Consider the following 25,671-nt stretch of genomic DNA (forward strand, 5'->3'; position numbering starts at 1 on the left):
GGTAAGCATCATGGTTAACCATGATTTGAGTGAATTAAAATATGATTGGTCTATTTGCTACGTGATCTATGGTTGGGGACGGCGTATATATAAGGTGATGAGTGTATATGTGTTGTCATGTGTTTAAGCATGTAGGGTGTATTACTTTATTTTGCGTCTTTAATTATGCCATTTCTTTACTTATTTCTTGTTATTACTTGTTAGGTGCTCACTCTTGATATCTTACTTGATATATGTGTCCTTACTTGTTATATGTCCTTAATTATTACATGTTCTAGCTTATTTCATACTTTTAATTATTGTACGCCTTTATTTGTTACGTGCTCTTACATGTTATTAGATAGATGATTTTATCTGTCTCATGTCTTTACTTGCCTTGCCGTTACTTTTTCCTGTTTCACTGTACTAAGTTATGTTGGATTGCCTTAGAGAATTATGCATTTTAGTTCCCTTATATGTTAAATTGTGGTATTCGACGTATTTGGTTGTTTCTGATATATTGGATCGGGTTACACGCTGCAACAATATTATTATATATTAGATCAATTTGCACACCGCAATAATATTATTATACATATTGGATCGGTTGCACACCGCAAAATTATTAATATATATTGGATCGTGTTGTATGCCACAACAGTATTATTATATATATTATATCGGATTGTGCGCTGTAAAAATAATAATATATATATATATATAATATATATAATATATGTAAAAAAAATAATATATATATAAAAGATCGGGTTGCGCACCGCAATGATATTGTTAGTGATAGTTGGGATCGGGTTGTGCCGCAACGGGAAGGATATTATGTCGTTATTCTAGGTTGTATGCTCCATTATTGTATTGTGTTGTAAGGTTGCGAAGTGATGTTTTATCTGGGGTCCTTTGTTATCTACTTCTTTTTATTTCTTTCGTTATGAAATTAATCGTTTCTCTACACTATTATTGTTTCTCTGCTTAATACTCATACAATTTTACAGTGCGCGCTTGTCATAGCCTCGTCACTACTTCTTCGAGGTTAGACTCTGTCACGCCCCGAACCTGGAGGGCGAGACCGGCACCCGGTTCCTCACCTAACCTTGCGTACCAACTTGCGACTAAGGGACTCTGAGCATATAATGTCATACTTTGGCCATGAGACTATATTGCAATACAATTTGCGAAGCAAAACATAAAACTGAACGGAAATTAACGCTGACTAAACATCAATATAATAATGGACCGACAAGGCCGTCATAACTACTACAGCTGGCAAACCAACAAAATATGCATATAAGGTCTACAAGCCCAACATACTCCACTAACTGACATGATATGTCTACAAACCTTTACTGATGGATATATTATGATCGGAATAGGGCCTCGACCTACCCATAACATATATACATATATACGTAAGATGTACACAAAACTCTAGACCCGGCAACTCCGAAGGACGTGAAGCTTACCGATCAGGCTAAACTCGGGAAACACCTACTGAGGAGGTCTACCCGTCTGTCTGTCTGCACCTGCATGCATGAAATGCATCGCCCCCATAAAAGAGATGTCAGTACGAAATAATGTACCAAGTATGTAAGGCAATAAAATAACTGAAAGCTGAAACTGAACTGATAATATGATAACTTGGAGTCAAAGATGATCTGGAGATATACTTACCTACTGATACTGATTCAACTCTCTCAATATAGTAAGTAAATAAATGTCCGGCCCTATAAGGCTCGGAACGTGTAACTGCTCCGCCATAGTAGGCTCGCTCATAAGTGCTCGGCCATACTAGGCTCTGTATCTCGGCTATTCTGGGCTCGTTCATATGCGCTCAGCCACAGTAGGCTTGGTATATAATTTACCATCTGATCTGAGGTTGCCCAATAGGGGCCTACCCATCGATTATAACTCGATGGTGGTGAGAATACTGTAATACTGTGTATATATTTATATATAGACCCTCTGCTCTCTTGACTGGAAGAAGATAATACTCAATTGAATATAAAATCCCGATAAGGGAGAATATTGTAACTTATGAGACTAAGATAATGTATATAAATTCGGGAGTATGAACTTCTCTTTATGCCTCATTATCCGACACACGTAGTTATGAGATCATGCCAAAATAAAGGAAGGGCTTAGCCTTAATATACCTTTTTACAATCTTTCCAATCACCAAGTTTAACTCACCTCTTTGCACCTTAATCTACAACACCGATAATGATACTATTATTAAGTTATGGAAGATACAACTATCGCACAACGAATGACAAGCTTATTTTGTATAAAAATGGGCAACATCTCCCCTATAATCCTTACTTCCTCCAAATTCAAGATAACTCCAACAACACAAGAACAAAATAATAACAACATATATACATTATTTTTCAGCCATATATTTCACCATCAAATACTACAAAACAGCCCAACACACCCCAATCTTTTCATATACAAAACAACCACCGTAGCAGCGTCAAACGACCCAGAAATGTTATGACGAATGGTCAGACCACCACCCTACATTTATATGGTGTTTCTCCACACCCTTCCTTCTCCAAATCTCCATAAAATAGTAGTAAAACACGCAGCCCAACAACAATACAAAACAATCCGCTACAAGTGAATAACTCGAACTCAGGGCTTCCAATCACCGTCCCGTGAGTTCTTACAAGTATAGAACGACCTACCATGAAATTACAGCAGAAAAAATAGATGAAAGAGAGAACTAGACTTACCTTACTTATTGGATAACTCAGCCCCTATCTTGGTTCTTCAAACTCTAGGTTTTACCCCCTTAAATGCGCTCTTTGGCCGACCCAAAATTGCTTCTTTTTGACAGCTTGTCATAGATCTGTATATGTTCATAAAGTGAGGCCTATAGATTGGCTAAAAGCTGCAGGACAATGGGGAGAAAAATCACATATATGCAGGACAGAGTTGTACAGGCTGCATGACATAAGGTAGCAACAGTTATGAGATTGGAAGCATTCCGACCACAAGTTGTGGTGTTAGAAAGAGGCCTAAAGAGGGAAATGCCCTAGACTTCGGATTTATTAACAGAACAGTTGCCTAGATGGAAAGGATAGTATTAAAATATTCATAACAGCTATGGGTTATGAGACTGATAAGTGCATCAGCCAACATTCGAGGACGAATGTTCCAAGGGGGGGGGATGATGTTACACCCCATGTTTTCGTACGTAAGAGTACATCTTAAGACAATTGATGTAGGATCAGAAATGAGATCATCTTTGAAAGTAAATAAAGTAAGTTATCATGATACCATGGAGGTTATAAATATTTAAGATCATGAATACCAAGTACCAAGAGGGTTGGGACGCATAGAAGCTAAACCAATTGAAAGTTTCAATGAAAGTCGACAAGTTGGGAATGTTATAACATGTACGTTTGGGGTGAGAATAGGGTGCTTAAAATGATAAGGATGTTATGCTATGAGTAATTTTAGCCATATGATAGACGTGTGTTATGTTTTGAAGCAGAGTGAGTTGCAGAATAAAAGTTGGAAAAGGTCATCTCAAGTTACATTCATAAATGTGTTGAAACTTAGGTCAAATACACCAGAGCTTTTCTCCCAATATGCTTGGAATTAGGGAATGATATACCTACCAAATAGAAGATCTACGAGTCTAGTTTTCGATGCATTAAACCGTTTGTCGATACTACATAGGAGTAGAGAGATATTTGCAATTTTACGAGACTTTGCAGACTGCATAGGTGACAAGTAGGTGTGTCACTAAAGTTTTTTGATCAATACATTTCGTGTGTTATATGAGGTATTTTTGGGACATTTTATATACCAAATTGAAGGTTTTGGAATGTAGTTTCTAATTCGCTTAACTGTTCTTTCATATGACATCCAGATAAAATGACATAAGCGTCTGTATAAGTGCCAATAATAGGGTACAAAGCTAGCACCTTTTTGACTTTTTAAAAATGGGTATATAGGCCTTATGTCGTCTCTTTCTTCACTTTTCCACATACGATGTAAGTATCGCTATATCACCTCTCTTTTTCTTTGTAGTTTGAGTTTTGGAAGGTACTTCATAGTTAATAAAACATATAATTTCTATAATTAAGCTTTAAATATCAAGGAAGGTTGATAAATTTATTTCCTAATAGTTAGAACTCACAGGACGGTGATTGGAAGCCGTGAGTTCGAGTTATTCGACTTGTAGTGGACTGTTTTGTGGGCTGTTTCGTGTTACTTTTGGGCTGTATATTTTGCTGATGTTTTATGGAGTTTTGGAGGATAAAAGGTGTGGAGAAACACACATAATGATGGAATGGTGGGCTGGTCATTCATCGTTACATTTTTAGGCTGTTTGACACTACTTTTGTTGTCGTTTTATGTATAAAGTGATTTGGGGGTGGGGGCTATTTTGTGATATATCGTGATGGAGATAAGGTTAGAAAATGATGCATACATGTTGTTATTATTTTGTTCTTGGTGTTGCTGGTATATGGTATTGGAGTAGGGCTTGTTATAGGGGAGATGCTGCCCAAATTTATGTAAACGAGCTACTAGTTTAAGTTGCGAACTTAGCCTTTACTCAGCACTGATTTTGAATCTTCTTATGTTGTAGTAGATTGAGTTGAGTTATTTGAAGAATTCCTTGGAAGGTATTAAAGACTCAACAGAATCAAGGTATGTTAAGGCTAAACCTTTCTTTCATTTTGGCATGATCCAGTAACTACATGTGTTTGATAACGAGACATAATGAGAAGATCATATTCCTGAATTTATGTGCATTTTCCTAGTTCATAAGTTACAACATTCTCCCTTATCGGGACTTTATGTTCAGTTTAGTTTTGTTTTTTGTCAGCCAAGAGAGAAAAGAGTCTATATATATATATACACACACACAATATTACAGTATTTTCACCATCATCGAGCTATAATCGATGGGCAGGCCCCTATTGGGCAACCTCTGATCAGATGGTGAATTATATACCAAGCCTACTGTGGCCAAGCGCCTATGAGCGAGACCAGAATAGCCGAGATACAAAACCTAGTATGGACGAGCGCCTATGAGCGAGCCTACTACTACAAAGCAGTTACACATACCGAGCCTTATAAGGCCGGACATCTATTTTACTTACTATATTGAGAGAGTTGAGTCAGTATCACCAGGTAAGCATATCTTCAGATTATCTTTGACTCCCAGTTACTTTCAGTTATTATATTATCATTTCAGTTTCAGCTTTCAGTTCTGTTGCCTTACATACTCGGTACATTATTTCGTACTGACGTCCCTTTTTTTGGGGACGCTGCATTTCATGCCTACAGGTCCTGATTGACAGTTGGATAGACCCTTCCAGCAAATAAAGTCAAATATCAGCTTGGTTGGTAAGCTTCACTTCCTCGGTGTTACCACGTTTAGACCTTGGAGTCTATTTTATATATACAAGTTTGATGGGTAGGTCGAGACCCTGTCCCGACCATGGTACAATTCAGTTATCTCTAGAGGCTTGTAGACGAGTCCTGTATATTTTTTATAGCAATAGATATTCATGGCGGCTTCGTCGGTCTGCACAATTATATATATCAACTTTTGGGCGTGTTTACCCCTCATATGAGAGACATTATTTTCAGATGATTCAGAATATGGCCTTATCGGCCAAAGTTGAGGGTTACCCCTCAAGAGTTCACAATTATAGAGTGGTACGCTCGACCCGAGTATGGCACTAGGTGCTGGCCACGCCTCTTCATGTTTGGGGCGTGACAGACTCGATACTTACTAAGTACATGGGATCGGGTGTACTTATACTATACTTCTACACTTTTTGTGCTTGCTTCCTTCAGCACTATTGCTTAGACTGTGATATTAAATGATAAATTTGAAGAAAGGGATGATTAAGTAAAAAATGGTGACCAATGATAGCTGCAAAGTGATGGAAAGACCCTCTTGAAAAGAATGTGACATGAAAAAAAAGAGAAAAAAAATTTGCTTTAAAAAGAATGTTCTTGATATGAGGGAAGTACTTGTGAAACAATTGATGAAGAGAGGGTTGAAAAATAAAATTAAGAGATGAAAATAACAGGTGATGAAGTTTAAAAGTGCAAAGTGCTTATGGAAGTGTAAGCCACTATTATATAGTTCTTCTATCCGCCCCCTATTACACTACATATTTTCGTACATGAAAATACGCCATAGATAAATTAATGAGAGCCCGTAAGTAAGATGTCACGCCCCGCAGTATTACATTACGGTGATGTCGCGTTTCGCAGTATTAAGTTACGACGATGATGCACCCTAAAGTATTGTACGTCAAAAATTTCGTTTTCAGTTAACCGATGTAAGACTCGGGGATGAGATCATCTTGACGTTAACGTACTTACGCTATTTATAGTAAGCAAGTAATAAGTGTTTTGAAGAATAAGAGGGTACACAGATTAAAGAAAACGAGCTTCGTTGAAAGTGGTCAATTTAGAATAAAATATGGGTCGAACGATAATACCCGATAATTATAAACTAGTACCATCGAAAGTGGTCAATTTGGAATAAACTACGGGTCGAACGAAAATACCCGATAATTATAAACTAGTACCATGTAAGGTACCATATGACCACAGTAGTATAATATATAAAGTATATATGAAGTATTTCAAAAATAAATAGAATTTTAAGTAATTTATGGTAATTTTTAAAATATGCGGGTAATGGATTAATTACCGGGTAACGAAACATTACCCGGTTAACTAATAAGTGGATAAGATTAAATCCCTCCCCCAAGAAAACGTGGCAGAAGGCCACATTTGAGAAAGTGACTCATATTGATCTTTGGGTAGGTGGCTGCCAAGGATCTATAAGTGTCAATTTGTATATTAATTCTCTTTCTTGATTCTCTTATGCCAACAGAAGAAGACTACGTGAGTTATCACAATTGTATAGCAACATTGATATTGCAAGGATGACTTTGATTTATAAAAATCCTCAAGTTAAAATACATAGATGTTGATGTCCCATAGGGACGAAAAAAACAACCATCCGTTGCTTTTAGTAGAAAGAATTAATTAGGCAGTTTCTAACATTCAGCAATCAATAAGTGCAATAAGCTGATCAACCACACTAGGATCAACCACACTGCTTTTAATTAGAAAGGAGTAACGTATCCATTCCTCAAAAAGCAAGAAAAATTTTCTTTCTTGGTTCAAATACGGTAACACCAAGAACAAAAGCTCAATCGTTCAAACATTTCAACGAGCAGAAGCTTAATTCCGTCCAAATTTTGCGGTTCTAAAAGAGTACAGACAATCTTCGCCAAGAATATTATACAGAGTTTTCTCTATCCCAGGTATGTTAAGGCTATTCCTTCTTTCTTTTGGCATGATCCATACGATACGAACGAAACGTGCAAATGCACAAATTCCATAAATGACTCTATTCATAGAAGTATTAGAGATATCTATGTTCCTGAATTTCCATGTGTCATACTATTTTATCATTTGTTCATGGGACTAAAAAAATATGAAAGTTGAGAAAAAAAAGTTTACTTTATGATATTACTCAAGACAAAATAGTCTTATGAAATTCCGAAAGATTTTATTAACGTACCTTTCATGCATTGCATTCATGTGCATTGACCCATGACCAGATGGCGTTATATACGTGTATATATGTAAATATATGTATATGGGATATGGGAAAAGGTTACGACGTTATATACGCACTACTACCTGACCAGCTGGTATATGATGATGATGTTGCCTAAAGTGGCTGTAATATGATTCAAATGGCGTTATATACACGTATGTTTTTGTATGCATATATATGTATATGGGATATGGGAAAGGTTATGGCGTTATATACACACCACCACCTGATCAGCTGGTATACGATGATGATTTTGCCCACAGTGGCCGATATGATATGATGGGATGCCCTCAGAGGCTGATGATGCTATAAAACATGTACCTATGCATGACATGACATACATATGCATATGCATGACGCTAAAAGTAATTTATAATTTACAAGTTATTCAGACTTATAGGTTGAGTCATGTACTCTATATTTCTTCCATGTCTCTTATGTATTTATTTATGTGCCTTACATACTTGGTACATTACTCGTACTAACGTCCCTTTTGCCTGGGGATGCTGCGTTTCATGCCCGCAGGTCCCGATAGACAGGTCGAGAGCCCTCCAAGTAGGCTATTAGCTCAGCGGAAGATGTTGCGCTCCAATTGATTCGGAGTTGCTTGTTTGGCTGTATGTATGTACTCTTAGAGGCTTGTAGACATATGTCGCGTACGTGAAAGATTGTACGGCCTGGCCGGACTATATTTTGAGTTTATAAAGGATCATGTTGGCCTATTAGGCCCGTATGTCATGTGTATATAATGATGTAATAAGAAAGATACGTTACATTGGTACTGAGTTGTGTAAGGTACCGGTTGCCCGTCGTGACCCATCGGTTTGAGTTGTGACAAAAGTGGTATCAGAGCAGTTCTGTCCTAGGGAGTCTACAAGCCGTGTCTAGTAGAGTCTTATTTATGGGTGTGTCGTGCACCACACTTATAAGCAGGAGGCTACAGGGCATTTAGGATTGTCACTCTTTCTTCTTACTCTAGATCGTGTGGTAGAACTCACTTATAAGAATTCAAGTCCCGAACTTCTATTCGTAATAAGACGATGCCTACATTCAGCAAGACGATCGATAAGAGATACATCTGTGGAATTATTGATTTAGTTTCATCCTGCTTATGATAAGTAAATATGAGGTCTTTAGCAAATCATGGGTTTACTGAAAGGTGTAAGCCTCTTAATAAGGGACCTTAAGGCAAGAATATTTATCCACTTTTATGGTAAAAGACAATGCTTTAAAGAAGTAAAAGAAGCAAGGTGAAGAAGGGTACGGGGCGCCTAGTTAATGAAGATTATCGATATTACAGTTCTGGTAGAAAAATATGAGCATTAAGAGTTACCCTCAACAGTAACAGAGATATGTACAATTGGCCGTACCCATCTCAGTTATGCCCTATGGGGGCTAACAGGTGTATTTTAAGAAAATGACAGAACATCAGGACCTGGCTGGGGTTAGAGTAAACCAAAATGGTGAATGGATTGTTTGTGTTAGTTGACATTTCCAAAGGATATTGCAAGTGTGCTAGTAGATCTCCTCGTGAGACACCTAGATGGTACACCCTAAAATATTAAAGCTAGATATGAGCACTGGAAGCCTTGAAGGAATAAATATTATCTTAGTATGGCTCCTGCCCCCAGTAAAGAAAGAATGTTAGGCAATTGAAAGAGCCAAGGGATGAAGCAAGGGGAGCCAAAGGCAAAAGAATTTTTTGTTCGAGTTTTTAGAATAAAGTAGTAGACATAGATAATTAGCGGGAGATAAGAAGAGAGTTAAGGAAGCATTATGAATAAGGTGTAATACATAGATGAAAACTGTAGAGTGTTACAGAACCTATAGTCAAATGAAAGAAGAGACGAAAGGTGATGGGCCTTAAGACAACAAAAGAGTACAGGCCATAAGGTTATATCCTTATTTCGAGAAATAAGTTCACAACTCCAACACGACTACTAGAGGGGAGAGTTAATCCCCAGAGTAACAGAGATATGGACTGGTAAACAAGATAAACTAAATATGAATTAGGGACTAAATGATTGGAAAGTACTCGGCATCATGGTATTTTCAGATTCTGTTCCGGCGGTAATAGAATGGACCACAGAAGAAGATTCATGATGAATTCAGAGAATGGTCATTCAGGGAGATGCTTCCCTAGAGCAAGCAATGTAAGCAGAGTTAAGCTTAAGAGACTGTATTTGCCAGTTACGCTAAGTGTCACCCTCACAAGTAAGGGAATTTGTCATCCTTGGTACAGAAGGATTGCCACAAGGCGAGTAAGGATCATTGATGTTGAGAAACGACGCCAAAAATGAAGAGTTAAAACATCTATAGGTAGATCCTCGTGGCTTCAGCTTTTTGTACACCACTGAAGGGGGGGAGGGGATATGGAGTGATGTGACATTAAGTCAGAATTAAGTGGTTTAAGTGACTATGGAATGATAAAGGAAGAACGCGATAAGAATGAGAAAGGGATGAGATTGTACTTATCAAAATGTTACAAATATGCTATGATTCTAGAACATTATGTAAGCACGACACCAAGAAAAGAAAGTAAGGGTTCCTGCCTGGAATGTTTTTGATAAATAAGGAGCCAGTGCGAGACGTAAGTCAAGACAAAAGAAATAACCCAAGAAAGATTACGAGGAATATTGATATGAAAATGGGTCAACGAGTAGTTAGTAATTGGTCAGGAAGATCCCAGTTATGGCTAAATAGGAAGTTCCAGACGAGTCATCAGATCGTGTAAGATAAACATAGTAGAACCCAACATGGAGAATTCAGCCTCAAAGAATATCATTATAATACTTGAGATATCTTCAAACAAGAGTCAGGATAGTTAAAGGTACCGTATGAGTGCTACGGGGATAAAATAATGTGCCACTGGGAAGGCAGTCAAGATATCAGTTCAGAAGCATCCATACAAGCACAAGGGCATGGAAATAAGCAACTACGGAAGATTATAGGCAAATAAGGACATAAAAAAAAGACCCGTAATAAGCTCACAACTTTACGAGAATCAAGGGTTCTCCCTAAGTACTACAACGAAAGACTAGCTGAGGAGATAAGAAAGAAGGCTTCAACCTAAGCATAATGACCTAAAGAGGAAATGGTCGTGTAACAACAATCTCGCAACAACATTGTAAGCATTCCAAAGGAAAGTGGCACCTACCGTGTCTAATGAACAGGAAGTAAGAATTAAAAGTAATATTCGAGATCATATGAGTTGTATGAAAAATCTGGCAAGTGTGGGCACTAAGATAAGCTAAGTATGGATGCAACAAGGGGGCAGAAAGACCAGGAAAAGTAATAGCTTACGTTGAAAGAAAGATAAGATGGAACGAAATAATTATTCGATCAATGATCCAGAGTTAGTACGTTATGGATACATTCAAGATTGTAGAGCATTATCTAGGCAGCATATTTGTTAACAATCATACAACCATAGAAGACTCTAATATAAGTTTAAAGAAAGAATTGAGCCCAGAGCATAGACAAAGGATTGAATTGTTAGAAGATTGTATCATGGATATTCCATAACGCCCATGAAAGGCTAAGGTAATTACGTAGGTAATAGCTTAAGCCTATGTAAAGGCTGATCAGAAGGAAGAGGAAACTAAAAAGTTACATCAACTAAGTAAATCAAGAGTTTGATTATTGAACCCAAAAAATTATGGACATAGTGATTGAGAGCATAGCAGAATCACTCTTAATATTGAGGCGCAAAAGAGATAGCACAACAACCATAATCTATAATGGCTCTATAAGAAAGCCAGTTAGAAGAAGTAACAGCCTCATAAGAAGTCAAAGCTCCCATCGGATAGTGTATGTAACAGAGGTGCGAGTATTATAATAGAGCTTCAAGTTATGGACGTGAATTATACCTATGTGGAGGGAAGGTCATGAAAGATATAGAAGATGCGATACGAAATTTTAAGGTAAGTAAGGTAAAGGTGAACAACGTACGAGATACTCAAAGGCAGAAGATCGTGAATAATCCATACTTCGGATAGAAGTCTATAAGTGCGGGGATTCAATATCCAGGAATGATAGCAGCGACGTCAGTAGCATATCTTCCAGCCTATGGTCTAGGTATCGAAAAGCCTGATTATGAGAGTAAATGATAGTTAAAGACGATGTGATGTCTCGCTTGATGTTCCAGAATAACATAAGAAAATCTATGGTGCAAGCAAGTTGAAGGAAAGTTTATAAATGGATATATATAGGTCGCAAGCTAAAGTATGGTAGAGCAATAAAGTTTTAAGGAAGCATGAGTAAGGATGAGGAAAGACAAGTGAAAAGGTGACGAGAATGGATCAATCTTTAGGTTTAAGCCCATGAAAACAAGAAGAGCAGATAGTTTCTCTATGTTATACAAATCTCGCTATAGCTTTAATGAACTCAAAGGAGTCTAAGATTAATAGCATTTAGAAGGAATGAAATGCTGACCTGGTAATAAAATGAGGGTATAATTGTAACATATACAAGATGACGTTTGGGCCTTTGTTTGAATAATAATTTAAAAAAAAGAGAGATGATAAGGAGAAAAGATTTCGCTGGCAGCATGAAATTAGAATACCCCCATAAGGTGAATCACATTGAGACACTATGAAATATGATTATGGGAATCACTTCGAATATTCCTTGAGGTAACGTAAGCCCTAGGGGCAAAGTATTACGTGAGAAGTTTCAAGTTATTAGTGGTATATTGTATATCAATATTGAGGTGAATCAACAATAGATGGACAAAAGTCACAAAGTATGAGATGAGATTGGGCCGTCATTCTAAAGATGAGCAGTAATGAGGAAGCATTAAAGGACTTAAATTTATACATATGGAATAAGCAACGACAGTAAGCTGGGATTTGGTAGCAGACCTTAGCAATGATATTTTAAAGTAAGAGTTATGGCAGTAAATTCACTTGAATGGCTAAACGGACCAAGGCGATGAGATATAGCAATATTTGTGAATTCAACAAAGTACCGAGCGAAGAACTTCAATATACTCATATATGCCGAAAGGGACATCTTATCAAGCTCTACATATGAATTCTAGAGATTGGGCACACTTACAAGGTCAGTATCGTAGAAGCTGCATGATGGGAGGTAGCAACAATTATGAGATTGGAAGGAATTTGATCACAAGTCATAGCGTGGGAAAGAGGCCTAAAGGGGGGGAATACCCTGGCCTTTGGACTTATTCACAGAACAGTTGCCTAGATGGCAAGATGACTACTAAAGTATTCGCAAGAGCTATAGGATATGAGAACGATAAGCGCATCAGTCAACATTCGAGGACGAATGTTCCAAAGGGGGGAATGATGTTACACCCCATAATTTCGTACATGAAAATACGCCATAAATAAATTAATGAGAGCCCGAAAGTGAGATGTCACGTCCCGCAGTATTACATTACGGTGATGTCGCGTTTCGCAGTATTAAGTTACGACCATGTTGTACCCTAAAGTATTGTACGTTAAAATTTCGTTTTCAGTTAACCGATGTAAGACTTAGGGATGAGATCATCTTGACGTTAACATACTTACGCTATTTATAGTAAGAAATAAATAAGTGTTATGAAGAATAAGATGGTACATAGATTAAAGAAAACGAGTTTCGTTGAAAGTGGTCAATTTGGAATAAAATAAGGGTCGAGTGATAATACCCGACAATTATAAACTAGTATCATGTAAGGTACCATATCACCACGGTAGTATAATATATAAAGTATATATGAAGTATTGTAAAAATAATAGAATTTTAAGTAATTTGTGATAATTTTTAAATTATGCGGGTAATGGATTAATTATCGGGTAACGAAACATTACCCAGTTAACTAATAAGTGGATAAGATTAAATCCCTCCCCCCCAAGAAAACGTGGCAGAAGGCCACATTTGAGAAAGTGACTCATATTGATCTTTGGGTAGGTGGCTGCCAAGGATCTATGAGTGTCAATTTATATATTAATTCTCTTTCTTGATTCTCTTATGCCAACAGAAGAAGACTACGTGAGTTATCACAATTGTATAGCAACATTGATGTTGCAAGGATGACTTTGATTTAGAAAAATACTCCAGTTAAAATACATAGATGTTGATGTCCCATAGGGACGAAAAAAACAACCATCCGTTGCTTTTAGTAAAAAGAATTAATTAGGCAGTTTCTAACATTCAGCAATCAACAAGTGCAATAAGCTGATCAACCACACTAGGATCAACCACACTGCTTCTAATTAGAAAGGAGTAACATATCCATTCCTCAAAAAGCAAGAAAAATTTTCTTTCTTGGTTCAAATACGGTAACACCAAGAACAGAAGCTCAATCGTTCAAACATTTCAACCAGCAGAAGCTTAATTCTATCTAAATTTTGCGATTCTAAAAGAGTACGATGTAATCTTCGTCAAGAATATTATACGGAGTTTTCTCTACCCCAGATATGTTAATACTATCCATTCTTTCTTTTGGCATGATCCATACGATACGACGAAATGTGCAAAGGAACAAATTCCATAAATGACTCTATTCATAGAAGTATTAGAGATATCTATGTTCCTGAATTTTTATGTGTCATACTATTTTATCATCTGTTCATGGGTCTCAGAAAAATATGAAAGTTAAGAAAAAGAAAGTTTACTTTATGATATTGCTCAAGACAAAATGGTCTTACGAAATTCCGAAAGATTTTATTAACGTACTTTTCATCATTGCATTCATGTGCATTGACCCATGACCAGATGGTGTTATATACGCGTATATATGTAAATATATGTATATGGGATATGGAAAAGGTTACAACGTTATATACGCACTACCACCTGATCAGCTGGTATATGATGATGATGTTGCCCACAGTGGCTGAAATATGATTCAAACGGCGTTATATACGCGTATATATGTATGTATGTATGTATGTATATATATGTATATGGGATATGGGAAAGGTTATGGCGTTATATACACACCACCACCTGATCAGCTTGTATACGATGATGATTTTGCCCACAGTGGCCGATATGATATGATGGGATGCCCTCAGAGGCTGATGATGCTATAAAACATGTACCTATGCATGACATGACATACATATGCATATGCATGACGCTAAAAGTAATTTATAATTTACAAAGTTATTCAGACTTATAGGTTGAGTCATGTACTCTATATTTCTTCCATGTCTCTTATGTATTTATTTATGTACCTTACATACTCGGTACATTACTCGTACTGACGTCCCTTTTGCCTGGGGACGGTGTGTTTCATGCCCGCAGGTCCCGATAGACAGGTCGAGAGCCCTCCAAGTAGGCTATCAGTTCAACGAAAGATGTTGGTGCGCTCCAATTGCTTCGGAGTTGCTTGTTTGGCTGGTATAATTTAGACGTGTATTGTTTGGTATGGCGGGACTATATCCCTACCTTTATGACATTTATGTACTCTTAGAGGCTTGTAGACATATGTCGTGTACGTGAAAAATTGTATGGCCTGACCGGACTATAAGTTTATAAAGGATCATGTTGGCCTATTAAGCCCGTATGACATGTGTATATAATGATGTAATAAGAAAGATACGTTACATTGGTACTCGGTTGAGTAAGGTACCGGGTGCCCGTTGCGGCCCATCGGTTTGGGTCGTGACACCCCCCTAACTAACATTACAACCCATTAAAATCTTATTTGATTCTAGTCGAGCATACTTAATTAGTAGAGATATACATAATGGGCAAGCCTATGGTTCTTTGTGCATACATGTGAATTCGTTTGTGTGTGCTAGAGTGTTCTTTGATGCTAAGTCCTTAAATTATATTCGTTCTTTGATTTGAGTGTGTTGACTATTTCTTCTTGTGAGAGCACTTGTTTCATGATAGATATGTGATGTTATTAGATTTCTTTGACAGAGTAGGTGAACAAGCTTAAATTGATAAGTTAGAATTCGTCTCTGAGGTTAGGAGGTTAGAAGTTTATTGTTTGTTTGTGACTTGTATATCTTGCACGATGATTAGGAAGTGTATATCTGGTGGATTGAGTTGAGTAGCTCTAGGGCCTAATTGTTAGTATCAACCGAAATAGTAGTGTTTCTAGGCTTGATTTATTGAGAGTGATTTTAATGCTTACTCGAGGACGAGCACGAGTTTAAGTGTGGGGTTGTGATATTTAGCCAAAAATACATATATTTACCCATTGTTACCTCACATTCTAATACTTTTAATCATCTTTTGAGTGTTAATTATATTACTTTATACTTAATATTATAATTTAACTGTGTAGGAATAAAACGGTATGAAGATAAAGAGATTTGGAGCAAAATTGAATAAAACGCGGAAGAAAAAAAAAAGAAAATTAAAAGAATAAAAAGGGGGGGTGGGGGGTGAGGACATCCTTTGGGTTTTGTCCCCCCAAAAGAAAATTAAGAGATTTGTGCTTATTTGATTGTTTGATCACCAATTAAATACTATCTAGGAATCTAGGATTGAACTCGAGAAAGAGAATTCTAGATTGCATATAAGATTAAGTAGAGCGAGATCTTGAACTTAGTATCGGGAATGAATTTTCGGTTAGGATAGGGATATATCTAATCGCCTTGCTTGGTTATTATACAGGAATTATTAGTGCGTTCTTGTTAAACCTAATTCCATAGGAATATATGCGTTAGGTTAGCTTGAATAGGCGAGTAGTACTTCGGGAGAATACTAGGAGTAATATTAACCCTGTAAAATCAATAAACCAGATAAATTAATTGGACAATTTAAGTGGAAGACTCAACGGGATTGTTAACTAACCCATAACTCTGGAATATTTTCTACCAATGAATTCATATCTAATCTTGCGACGTGCTTTCTTTAATTTCTTAGTTTTCAACTCTAGGTTACTTGTAGTTAATAATCTTTAGAAAAGTGCTTGAATAGATTAATTATTTTAGTTTAATTTAATAAATAGTTAATTACAAGTCTTTGTGGGTACGATATCTGGACTTAAATTTCTATATTACTTGTACGACCACGTATACTTGCGTGTGCATTTAGGAGCAACAGTTATCTATGTATTTTGGCCTATTTTTTACATACATATATATACACGAAGAAGAAACAGGAAAGAAAGGATACTAAAAAATGACATTGGTTACCAATTTTGAGATATACGATTTGGTCTCCAATATTAATTAAGGGCTACTTAACTAGTTAATTATGTGTAATATACTAATTTTACTAAATTAGTCTGGCAAATACTCCAATATTAGGGACGAAAACCACAGGGCATTCTTGTATTTTAATCATTATATTTTGACATAATCTTTGTTTTTCATGGACATCCTCAAGTTCATCGATATTTCCCTGCAGTATAATTTTAGCTTACATGCATGAATCCCCTACGTAAAGCTAAACAGTATAATTTTAGCTTCCTACTTTGGTTTAGAACCACCCCGCCCCCCCACCAAAAAGAAAAAAAAAAAACAAATGGCGAAGGTATTTGTCCATTAAAAATTGTTGAAACCGAATATGGGTCGTAAGTTGAGTCATCCAATTAAATTATCAAATTAATTGGGTGACTCAACTCGCGAATGGCGATTATAACAACATCACTACTTGACAAACAAAAAGCTAATTCACTATCTACCTTTACAAGAAATAATATATAGAGCAATATCAAATAAGTAGGTCGATTAATCAATGTCTTTACCAAGGAGAATTATCAATCAAATTTTCCAATATAACTCAAATTCAAAACCAACAATCCACACAAAAATAATTTTTACTTAGTGAAGAAGGAACGCAGGGGGAGCTAGGCGCAGACGACTGAAACAAAACTTGAACAAGTTTTGATTGGTTTTATTTATTTTGTAGCATACCTATTATGCTTCGGGTCAGAATAAATAGGTTCTGTGATTTTAAAGATGAGGTTTTAATATGACAAAAAGAAATGCCAATAATAATAACAGCAAAGTGGAAAATACACATATAGCAATATAAAACAAGGCAGAGCATACGGACAACAGTAACAAAAAGGTGGCAAATGATAGAAATTAAGGTAGGAGAACATAAATTTCACTAAAAGTAGAAGGTTTAGATGAGAGCACAACAAACGAGAAAAGACATAGATGTAAATATAACAAACAAGACGGAAAGCATGATTGTGACTACATAACATATAGAAAGCGTGGATAGAACACTAATAATTAAGGTACGAGGCAAAGACGTGACAACAACAACAAGAAGTCACATAGAAAGCATAGGTGCAACAATGAAAATTCAGAATGAAGACATAAATGTATATGCAATGGCATGACATCACCCTTCATGGTTTACACTCTTCCTCACATGATAATGTAAAATAATGGCACGACAGTATCTTTCGTGCGTAATAATGTATATGAAATGGCATGACATCACCCTTGGTGCTTTACACTCTTCCTCACATGATAATGTATATGCAATGGAACGACATCACTCTTCGTGCTTTACACTCTTTCTCGCATGATAATATATATGCAGTGGCATGGCATCACCCTTCGTTCTTTACACTCTTCCTCACTAAGCACATGTATATCAATAACAAGTAAAGTAGGAAGCATGAATAACATCAAGAAGAGTGTTTAAGCAAATACACCAAGTGAACATCAATCACGGCTCTTGAACCAATACATAATTCAATAAACATCAAAAACCTTATTGTTCAAGTATCTCAACAAAGCTCGAACATGCTTTTCAACAAAAGTATCGAACCCAAGTACCTTAGAATTACGGTCATAGACATGTATTTGTGATTAGGTATAGTGATGACCAAATTTAGCACATCAAAAGTTTCATAAAGAGGCCGCCAAATTTAATCTAGTTATGACAAGCTGAAACAAGATTTCTTACATCGAAATTCATATTTATATTATTATAAAAGTCAAGTAAAATATGAGGCAAGAAAATCACATAATCCAGCAAGGCACAACGAACCAAATAATCAACCCCGAGCATAGATAACCCTAGCATATGCATATACGCTCGTCATTTCGCATATACATCATCCCCGCATGCAGCAAATGATATCATTTTATTTGGAAAAATACCCTCAACAAATCTAGGCAAGACACTTACCTCAAACAAGACAAATCGAAACACTAGAAGCACCACCCCGCACGAATCGACCTCCGAACGGCTCGAAACTAGCCAAAAATAACTCAAATTTATCAAATAGTGCCATAGGAATCGAATCCAAACGAAAAAGGTCAAATCTTTAATCAAATGCTCAAAGTCAACCAAAAATTCAACTCGGGCCCGCACCTCAAAATATGACAAAATTTACAAATTCTGACAACCATTCGAATACGAGTCCAACCATACTAATTTCACTCAAATCTGACTCCAAATCGATGTTCAAATCTCAAATATTCACTTTAGAAAAGCTTTGACAAAAATCCCCAATTTCTCTTTTAAATTCACCAATCAATTTCCAAAATCGAAGATGGAATCATGTAATATAATCAAAACTGAGTCAAAAATACTTGTCCCAATTCAAATCGTGAAAATCGCCTCCAAGATCGCCCAAATTCGAGCTCTATCACTCAAAATGTGATAAAATAACTAAAACTTTCGAAATAGAGTACTTTATAATATTGCTTCAGGGATACCTATCGCGATCGTGGGAAAATCTTCGCGATCTCGAAGCACAAAAGTCACTGCCCAAAAAGACCTTCAGCGTTCGCCTCTCCAGTACAACAAGCGCGATTCACTAATTTGCCAAGCCTTCGCGAATGCGGCACCTCACCTACGAACACGAAGAACAACTCATGCCTGCCACATTCCTACTATGCGAACGCGGAAGCCTCACCGAGAACGCGATTAACAACCCAGTCAGCTAACAAAATACTCATCGCAATCGAGTTTGTTCTCCCGCGAACGTGAAGTTCAACTGGAACACCAGAAAACCAACAACTCATGCAAACTCCGAATGGTCCGAAATGAATTCGAAGAACACCCGACCCTCTTAGGACCCCATCCGAACATACCAACGAGTCCCAAAATATAAGGACCTACTCGAGTTCTGAAATCACGCAAAATAACATCAAAACTACGAATCGTCGATCAAGATCGAACTCTTAAGTTCATAAACTTCAAACTTCAACCAAGCGTCCGGTTCAAGCCTAACCAATCTGGAATGAACCAAAATCTTGCACACAAGTTTCAAATGACATAAGAACCTATTCTAAATCCTAGGACAATAATCTAAACCCGATAATATAGAAGTCAACTCCCGATAAAACCTATGAACTTTCCAAATCTTTAAATCACCAATTTTCGCCAATTAGAGTTAAAACCCTCTAGAAATATCCAAATGCAAATCTGGGCATAGTCCCAAGTCCAGAATTACCATCCAGACCTAGTGGAACTATAAAAACTCCTATCCGAGGTCAAATTCATAAAAGTCAAACTAGGTCAATTCTTCTAACTTAAAGCTTCAATAATAATAAGCATTCTTCCAAATCAACCCCGAATCATTCGAAAACCAACACCGATGATACACACAAGTCATAATACACTATATGAAGCTATTTATGACCTCAAACTACCAAACTGAATGCAAATTATCAAAACGATCGGTCTGGTCGTTACAAGGTATGAGTGGCCCCTGTGAAGGACAAGATGTGGGAAGCTAGGCTGAGGTGGTATGAGCACGTGAAGAGGAGGTGCACAGATGCCCCAGTGAGGAGGTGCAAGAGGTTGGCCATGATAGGGCTAAGAAGAGGTAGAGGTAGAGGTAGACATAAGAAGTCTTGGGGAGAGGTGATTAGGCGGGATATGGCGCGACTCCGGCTTATTGAGGACATGACCTTTGATAGGAGAGTCCGGAGGTTGAAGATTATGGTCGAAGGTTAGTCTATAGGTGGGTGTGTCTCCTTTTCATTCCAGTTGCATTAGCATTAGCCACTTTTATCTTTTGAATAGATAACAAATATAAAAGTGGTGCCAAGTTCAGCTATCAAAGCAAGCCCTTGCAAATTCTAACTAGAGAACTTTGTCATATGCCCAGAAATTAAAACTTGAAATGCCCTAATTTACAGTAGAAAGAGCTCAAGAAAATCTATGGAGATAAAAAATTAGGATCACTCAAACATTGAAGCAAAGAGGGCATAAAAAAGCCAGAAAGCAAGTCAAATTGAAAATAAACAACACATATCGAAAAAGTACAATCACATCCACAAGAAAATAACACTTCTCCAATTAATTGCATAAATTTAAGCAATCAACCCCAAAAATATACTTACGACTGACTACATAGCAGCTGAACCAACGAATCTTATCTACTATCCACCCAATTTCTAGCCAAATCCTAGCCTTGTCATTGTAAAGGGATGGTAGTAGCATTGCGAAAGGGGTAGAGAAGATTGAAAAGATCAAAAGGAGTTGTGGAATTTGGAAAAGTGATTTATAAGTCGAAGATATGAAATTGCCGGTCGAAATTTCTCCGGAAGAGGCTAGATGAATTTGGGAAAGGGCAGATAGGGGTTTATGGGGACGTTTAGGGGAAATGAGATTCTAGGGTATGTTGGGGGCAGGCATGGGGTGGGATATGGGCTTATGGATAGAAAATTTTGGTTTGAGTCTGACCACTTAGAGTTTCTTTGTTATTTGGTTACTTTTACTTTTTTTCACTTTTAATTATTAAAAATAAGAAAAATATGGGTTGAGTATGATTTCATTTATATGTTTAATTGATGAGTACTGTAGCTTCACCTCCTACAAATTGAAGAATATAATAATATCCTACATTCATCTATAATTTTTTATGTTTATTTTTACATTATATAAATCCTAATAAATTTATTTTTTTAATATCAAATATTCAGGAGAGTAATTGTATATTTAGACAACTTAATATTTATAATGTGAATTTAAATTAATTAGTGGTATTTTTTTTTCTTGTAGTTGTTTTAATAGTTGGGATGATTAAAAAGTCACCATAAAAGCATTACCTTTCGTGGCGAGTAAGTCGCCATAAAAACATGTGTTATTTTTTTTTTAACAAATATGCCACTAGGCTTATTTCCTAGTGGCTAAGTTATATATATATAATTAATCCCAAATAGGGTCCATATTTTACAAATTGTTCAACTACTACCAATTGATCTAACCTCCTATAAGGAATAAATATTGTCACAACCCTAAATTCGTACCCGGTTGTGATGACGCCTATCGTGAAACAAGGCCAGCCGACACAACTCCCAATTCATTTTTAAATAATTAGAATAACACAATTTAAGTCCTTAACATACTAATAATCTCATAATAAAAGTGAACTAGTACAATTTGGGGAACCAACACAGCCCAACATCGGGGTGTCACCAGTCATGAGCATCTAACATAAGTCTAAGAGTATGAAAGAGTTTATACAGTCTATTACAGAACTAGAACAAGGAAAATAAAATAGGAGGGATAAATACTGGGCTGCGAACACCGAGCAGCTACCTAGTGGACTCCGAATAGCCTGCTGGGAGCAATCAACCCTTACTGGCGGGATTCGAAGCTCCTGAATCTGTACACAGGGTACAGGGAGTAAAGTGAGTACTCCAACTCAGTGAGTAATAAAAGTAAAAGCAGCCGAGAGATAAGAAATCACGTAAAGCACAACAACATGCTATAAAGAGACAGTATAAAATCAATACAATGCAACAAAATAGTAAAAACACCTCAGTTCAGTAAATACCTTTATAAAACATCTTTTAATAGTTAAATATGTGAATTAAAAGCAGTGAGAAAAGATAAACACATAAAATCAGCCCCTCGGGCACAATACCAAGAGAAATCAGTCGCTCCGGCAATAACATGGAACAACCTCAGCCCCTCGGGCTATATCACATATCTTACTGGGTACCCGCGCTCACTTGGGGTGTACAGACTCCAGGAGGGGCCCCTTACGGCCCAAGTGCAATATCGAGCCATCTCGTTGCATAATCAATAGGCTCTCGGCCTCATATCAAGCCACCTTATGGCATAGCAACTCAAGCCCTCGGCCTTATAATCATAAATCAAACAACACTGCTGCGGCGTGCAGCCCGATCCCATAATAGCCTCACAACACAGGCTCTCGGCCTTACTCAGTTAGAAATCTCTAAAAGCCACTCGGGCACAGTAAAAATATAATGCTTAGCCCAAATTATCATTTAAGATGTAAAACAGAGTAAACATGGCTGAGTTATGAAAACAGTAAAATATAGCATGACTGAGTACAAGTATAAAGTCAAAACAGTGAGAAATAGTAGTAAAATCCCCCTAAGGGTCCAAAACAGTTTGCACGAGGCCCAAATATGGCATTCAGCCCGAAACATGATGATAACAAACCGTTTTCAATCAAATACGCAGTAAAACAATCATTTGGGATAGACTAAGTCACAATCCCCAATAGTGCACGACCCAACGCTCGTCATCTAGCGTGTGCGTCACCTCACAATAGCACAACAATGTGAAATACGGAATTTCATACCCTCAGGACAACGTTTACAATCATTACTCACCTCTATCCGGTCCAAACTCTAGCCCGCGATGCCTTTGCCTCTTGAATCGGCCTTCGAATGCTCCAAATCTAACCAGAAGTAGTGTAAAACCATCAATATATGCTAAGGGAACAAAGCCCATTCGAAAAAAATCAAATTACAACATAAATCTCGAAATTTGCCAAAGCCGACCCCCGAGTCTACGTCTCGGATTCCGCTAAAAATTACATCAATAGACTCCTTATCACTCCCCGAGTTCATTCATATCAAAAGTACCAAAATCCAACCACAAACGACCCCTCAAATCCCAAATTCTAAGTCTCCAATTATAAGCCCTAGTTCTTCAATATTTAGGCTTAAATTCTACAAATTCCATGATTAATTAGGTAGAAATCATATTAGGATGAGTATTAAGTCCATAATCTTACCTCCAAGTATTTCCCCTTGATTCCCTCTTCAATCCCCTTCAAAATCACCCCAAAATGGAGGAACTTAGGCTAAAAATCGCGGAAATGGGCCTTTTAAACATTCTTTGCAACACTTAAAAATCCTTCATCGCTAACGCGGTCAACACCTCGCGTTCGCGAAGCACAATTTGAGTTGACCAATTTTTCCTTCATCGCGATCGCGACTCCCAGTACGCGAACGTGAAGGCTTAGCTTCCTTACTCACCGCAAATGCGACTCCCCATCCGCGAACGCGAAGAACAAACCAACCTGGACCCAGATGCTCACCTTTCCTCTACGCGAACGCGATGACCATTTGCCTCAACCCTTCGCGATTGCGAGACCACCTTAGTGAATGCGAAGGCCAACTTCACAGCCTCCCATCCTAACCCTTCGCGAACGCGAGGGTCCACTCCCGAATGCGAAGAAAAACTGTCTGCAACATCAACAACAGATTTTCTACAATTTTATCCAACTTGAAATGGTCCGTTTAACCACCCGAAACTCACCTGAGGCCCTCGGGATCTCAACCAAAAATGTCAACATATCCCATAACATAATTCAAACTTGTTTCAACCTTTGGAATGCTGAAAACAACATCAAAACACCAAAATTGCATCGGATTCAAGCCTAAGAATTCTAAAAACTTCCAAATTCCGCTTTCAATCAAAAGTCTATCAAACCACGTCCGAATGACCTGAAATTTTGCACACACATCCCAAATGACACAACAGACCTACTACAACTCCCGGAATTCTATTCTGACCCATATATCAAAATCTCACCTATCAACCGGAAAACGCCAAAATTCCAATTTTGCCAATTCAAGCCTAAATCTACTCTGAACCTCCAAAATACATTATGATCACGCTCCTAAGTCCCAAATCACCTCCTGAATCTATCCGAACCATCGGAACTCACATCCGATACCTTTAACACATAAGTCAACATCCAGTTGACTTTTCCAACTTAATCTTACTCAAAAGATACTAAGTGTCTCAAACCTTACCAAAACCTCTCCGAACCCGAGCCAACCAACCCGGTAACACAAAATACAGGTGAGCAAGGCAATAAGAAGCAGAAATGGGGGAAATAGAGTGGTAACTCATGAAACGACCGGCCGGGTCGTTACATCCCCCCCACTTAAACAAACGTTCGTCCTCGAACGAGTCAAGAAACATACCTGAAGCCTCAAATAGGTGAGGATATCTGCTCCGCATCTCACGCTCGATCTCCCAGGTAGCCTCCTCCACGGGCCGACCTCTCCACTGCACTTTCATTGAAGCTATATCCTTTGATCTCAACTTTCAAACCTGACGCTCCAAAACAGCCACTGGCTCCATATCATAAGTCAAATCACCATCTAACTGAATTGTGCTGAAATCGAAAACATGAGACAGATCCCCAATATACATCCAGAGCATAGAAACATGAAATACCGGATGCACACTTGACAAGCTGGGTGGCAAAGCAAGCACATAAGCCACCTCCCCAATCCTCTGAAGCACCTCAAAAGGCCCAGTGAACCGCAAACTCAATTTACCTTTCTTCCCAAATCTCATAACACCCTTCATGGGTGAAACCTTCAACAGAACCTTCTCACCAACCATGTAGGACACATCCTGAACCTTCATGTCAGCATAATTCTTTTGTCTCGACTACGTTGTACGAAACCTCTCTCGAATCACTTTCACCTTGTCTAAAGCATACTGCCCCAAGTTTGTACCCAATAGCCTAGCCTCACCCGGCTCAAACCAACCAACTAGAGATCTATATTGCCTCCCATACAAAGCCTCATATAGAGCCATCTGAATACTCGACTGGTAACTGTTGTTATAAGCAAACTCTACGAGCGGTAGAAACTGATCCCATGACCCTCCGAAATCAATGACACAAGCGCGCAACATGTTCTCCAATATCTAAATAGTGCGCTCGGACTGCCTGTCCGTCTGAGGGTGAAAAGCTATGCTCAACTCAACCTGAGTACCCAACTCTCGCTGCACAGACCTCCAAAACTGCAAAGTAAACTGAGTGCCCCTATCTGAAATGATGGAAATTGGGACACCATGCAAATGAACAATCTCTCGGATATAGATCTCTGCCAACCGCTCTGAAGAATAGGTAGTACACACAGGAATGAAGTGCGCAGACTTAGTCA

General features: G+C 37.7%; 1 protein-coding gene and 1 long non-coding RNA gene across 3 annotated transcripts; both read right to left on the reverse strand.

Annotated features, from left to right (window-relative positions):
• Positions 1-1,193: 1,193 nt before the first annotated feature.
• Positions 1,194-21,150, reverse strand: LOC104230821 (uncharacterized). Of its 2 annotated transcripts, XR_711952.2 has the most exons (4): positions 20,842-21,150; positions 18,674-18,741; positions 2,730-2,845; positions 1,194-1,517 (listed from the first exon to the last, which is right to left on the reverse strand). It is a non-coding gene; the product is annotated as an uncharacterized lncRNA (long non-coding RNA). The 2 variants fall into 2 exon arrangements; XR_711953.2 differs by lacking the exon at positions 2,730-2,845.
• A 3,670-nt stretch (positions 21,151-24,820) lies between these two features.
• LOC138873637 (uncharacterized) lies at positions 24,821-25,147 on the reverse strand. The gene has a single exon (XM_070152112.1). The coding sequence runs from the start codon at positions 25,145-25,147 to the stop codon at positions 24,821-24,823; it is 327 nt and encodes a 108-aa protein (XP_070008213.1).
• Between the last annotated feature and the right edge of the window lie 524 nt (positions 25,148-25,671).

Source organism: Nicotiana sylvestris, chromosome 7 (assembly GCF_000393655.2).
Source record: "Nicotiana sylvestris chromosome 7, ASM39365v2, whole genome shotgun sequence".
In the NCBI taxonomy this organism is placed as follows: domain Eukaryota; kingdom Viridiplantae; phylum Streptophyta; class Magnoliopsida; order Solanales; family Solanaceae; genus Nicotiana; species Nicotiana sylvestris.

Excerpts from the sequence above, each read along its gene's own strand:
- LOC138873637 (XM_070152112.1), bottom strand. The coding sequence starts at position 25,147 with ATGAAGGTTCAGGATGTGTCCTACATGGTTGGTGAGAAGGTTCTGTTG.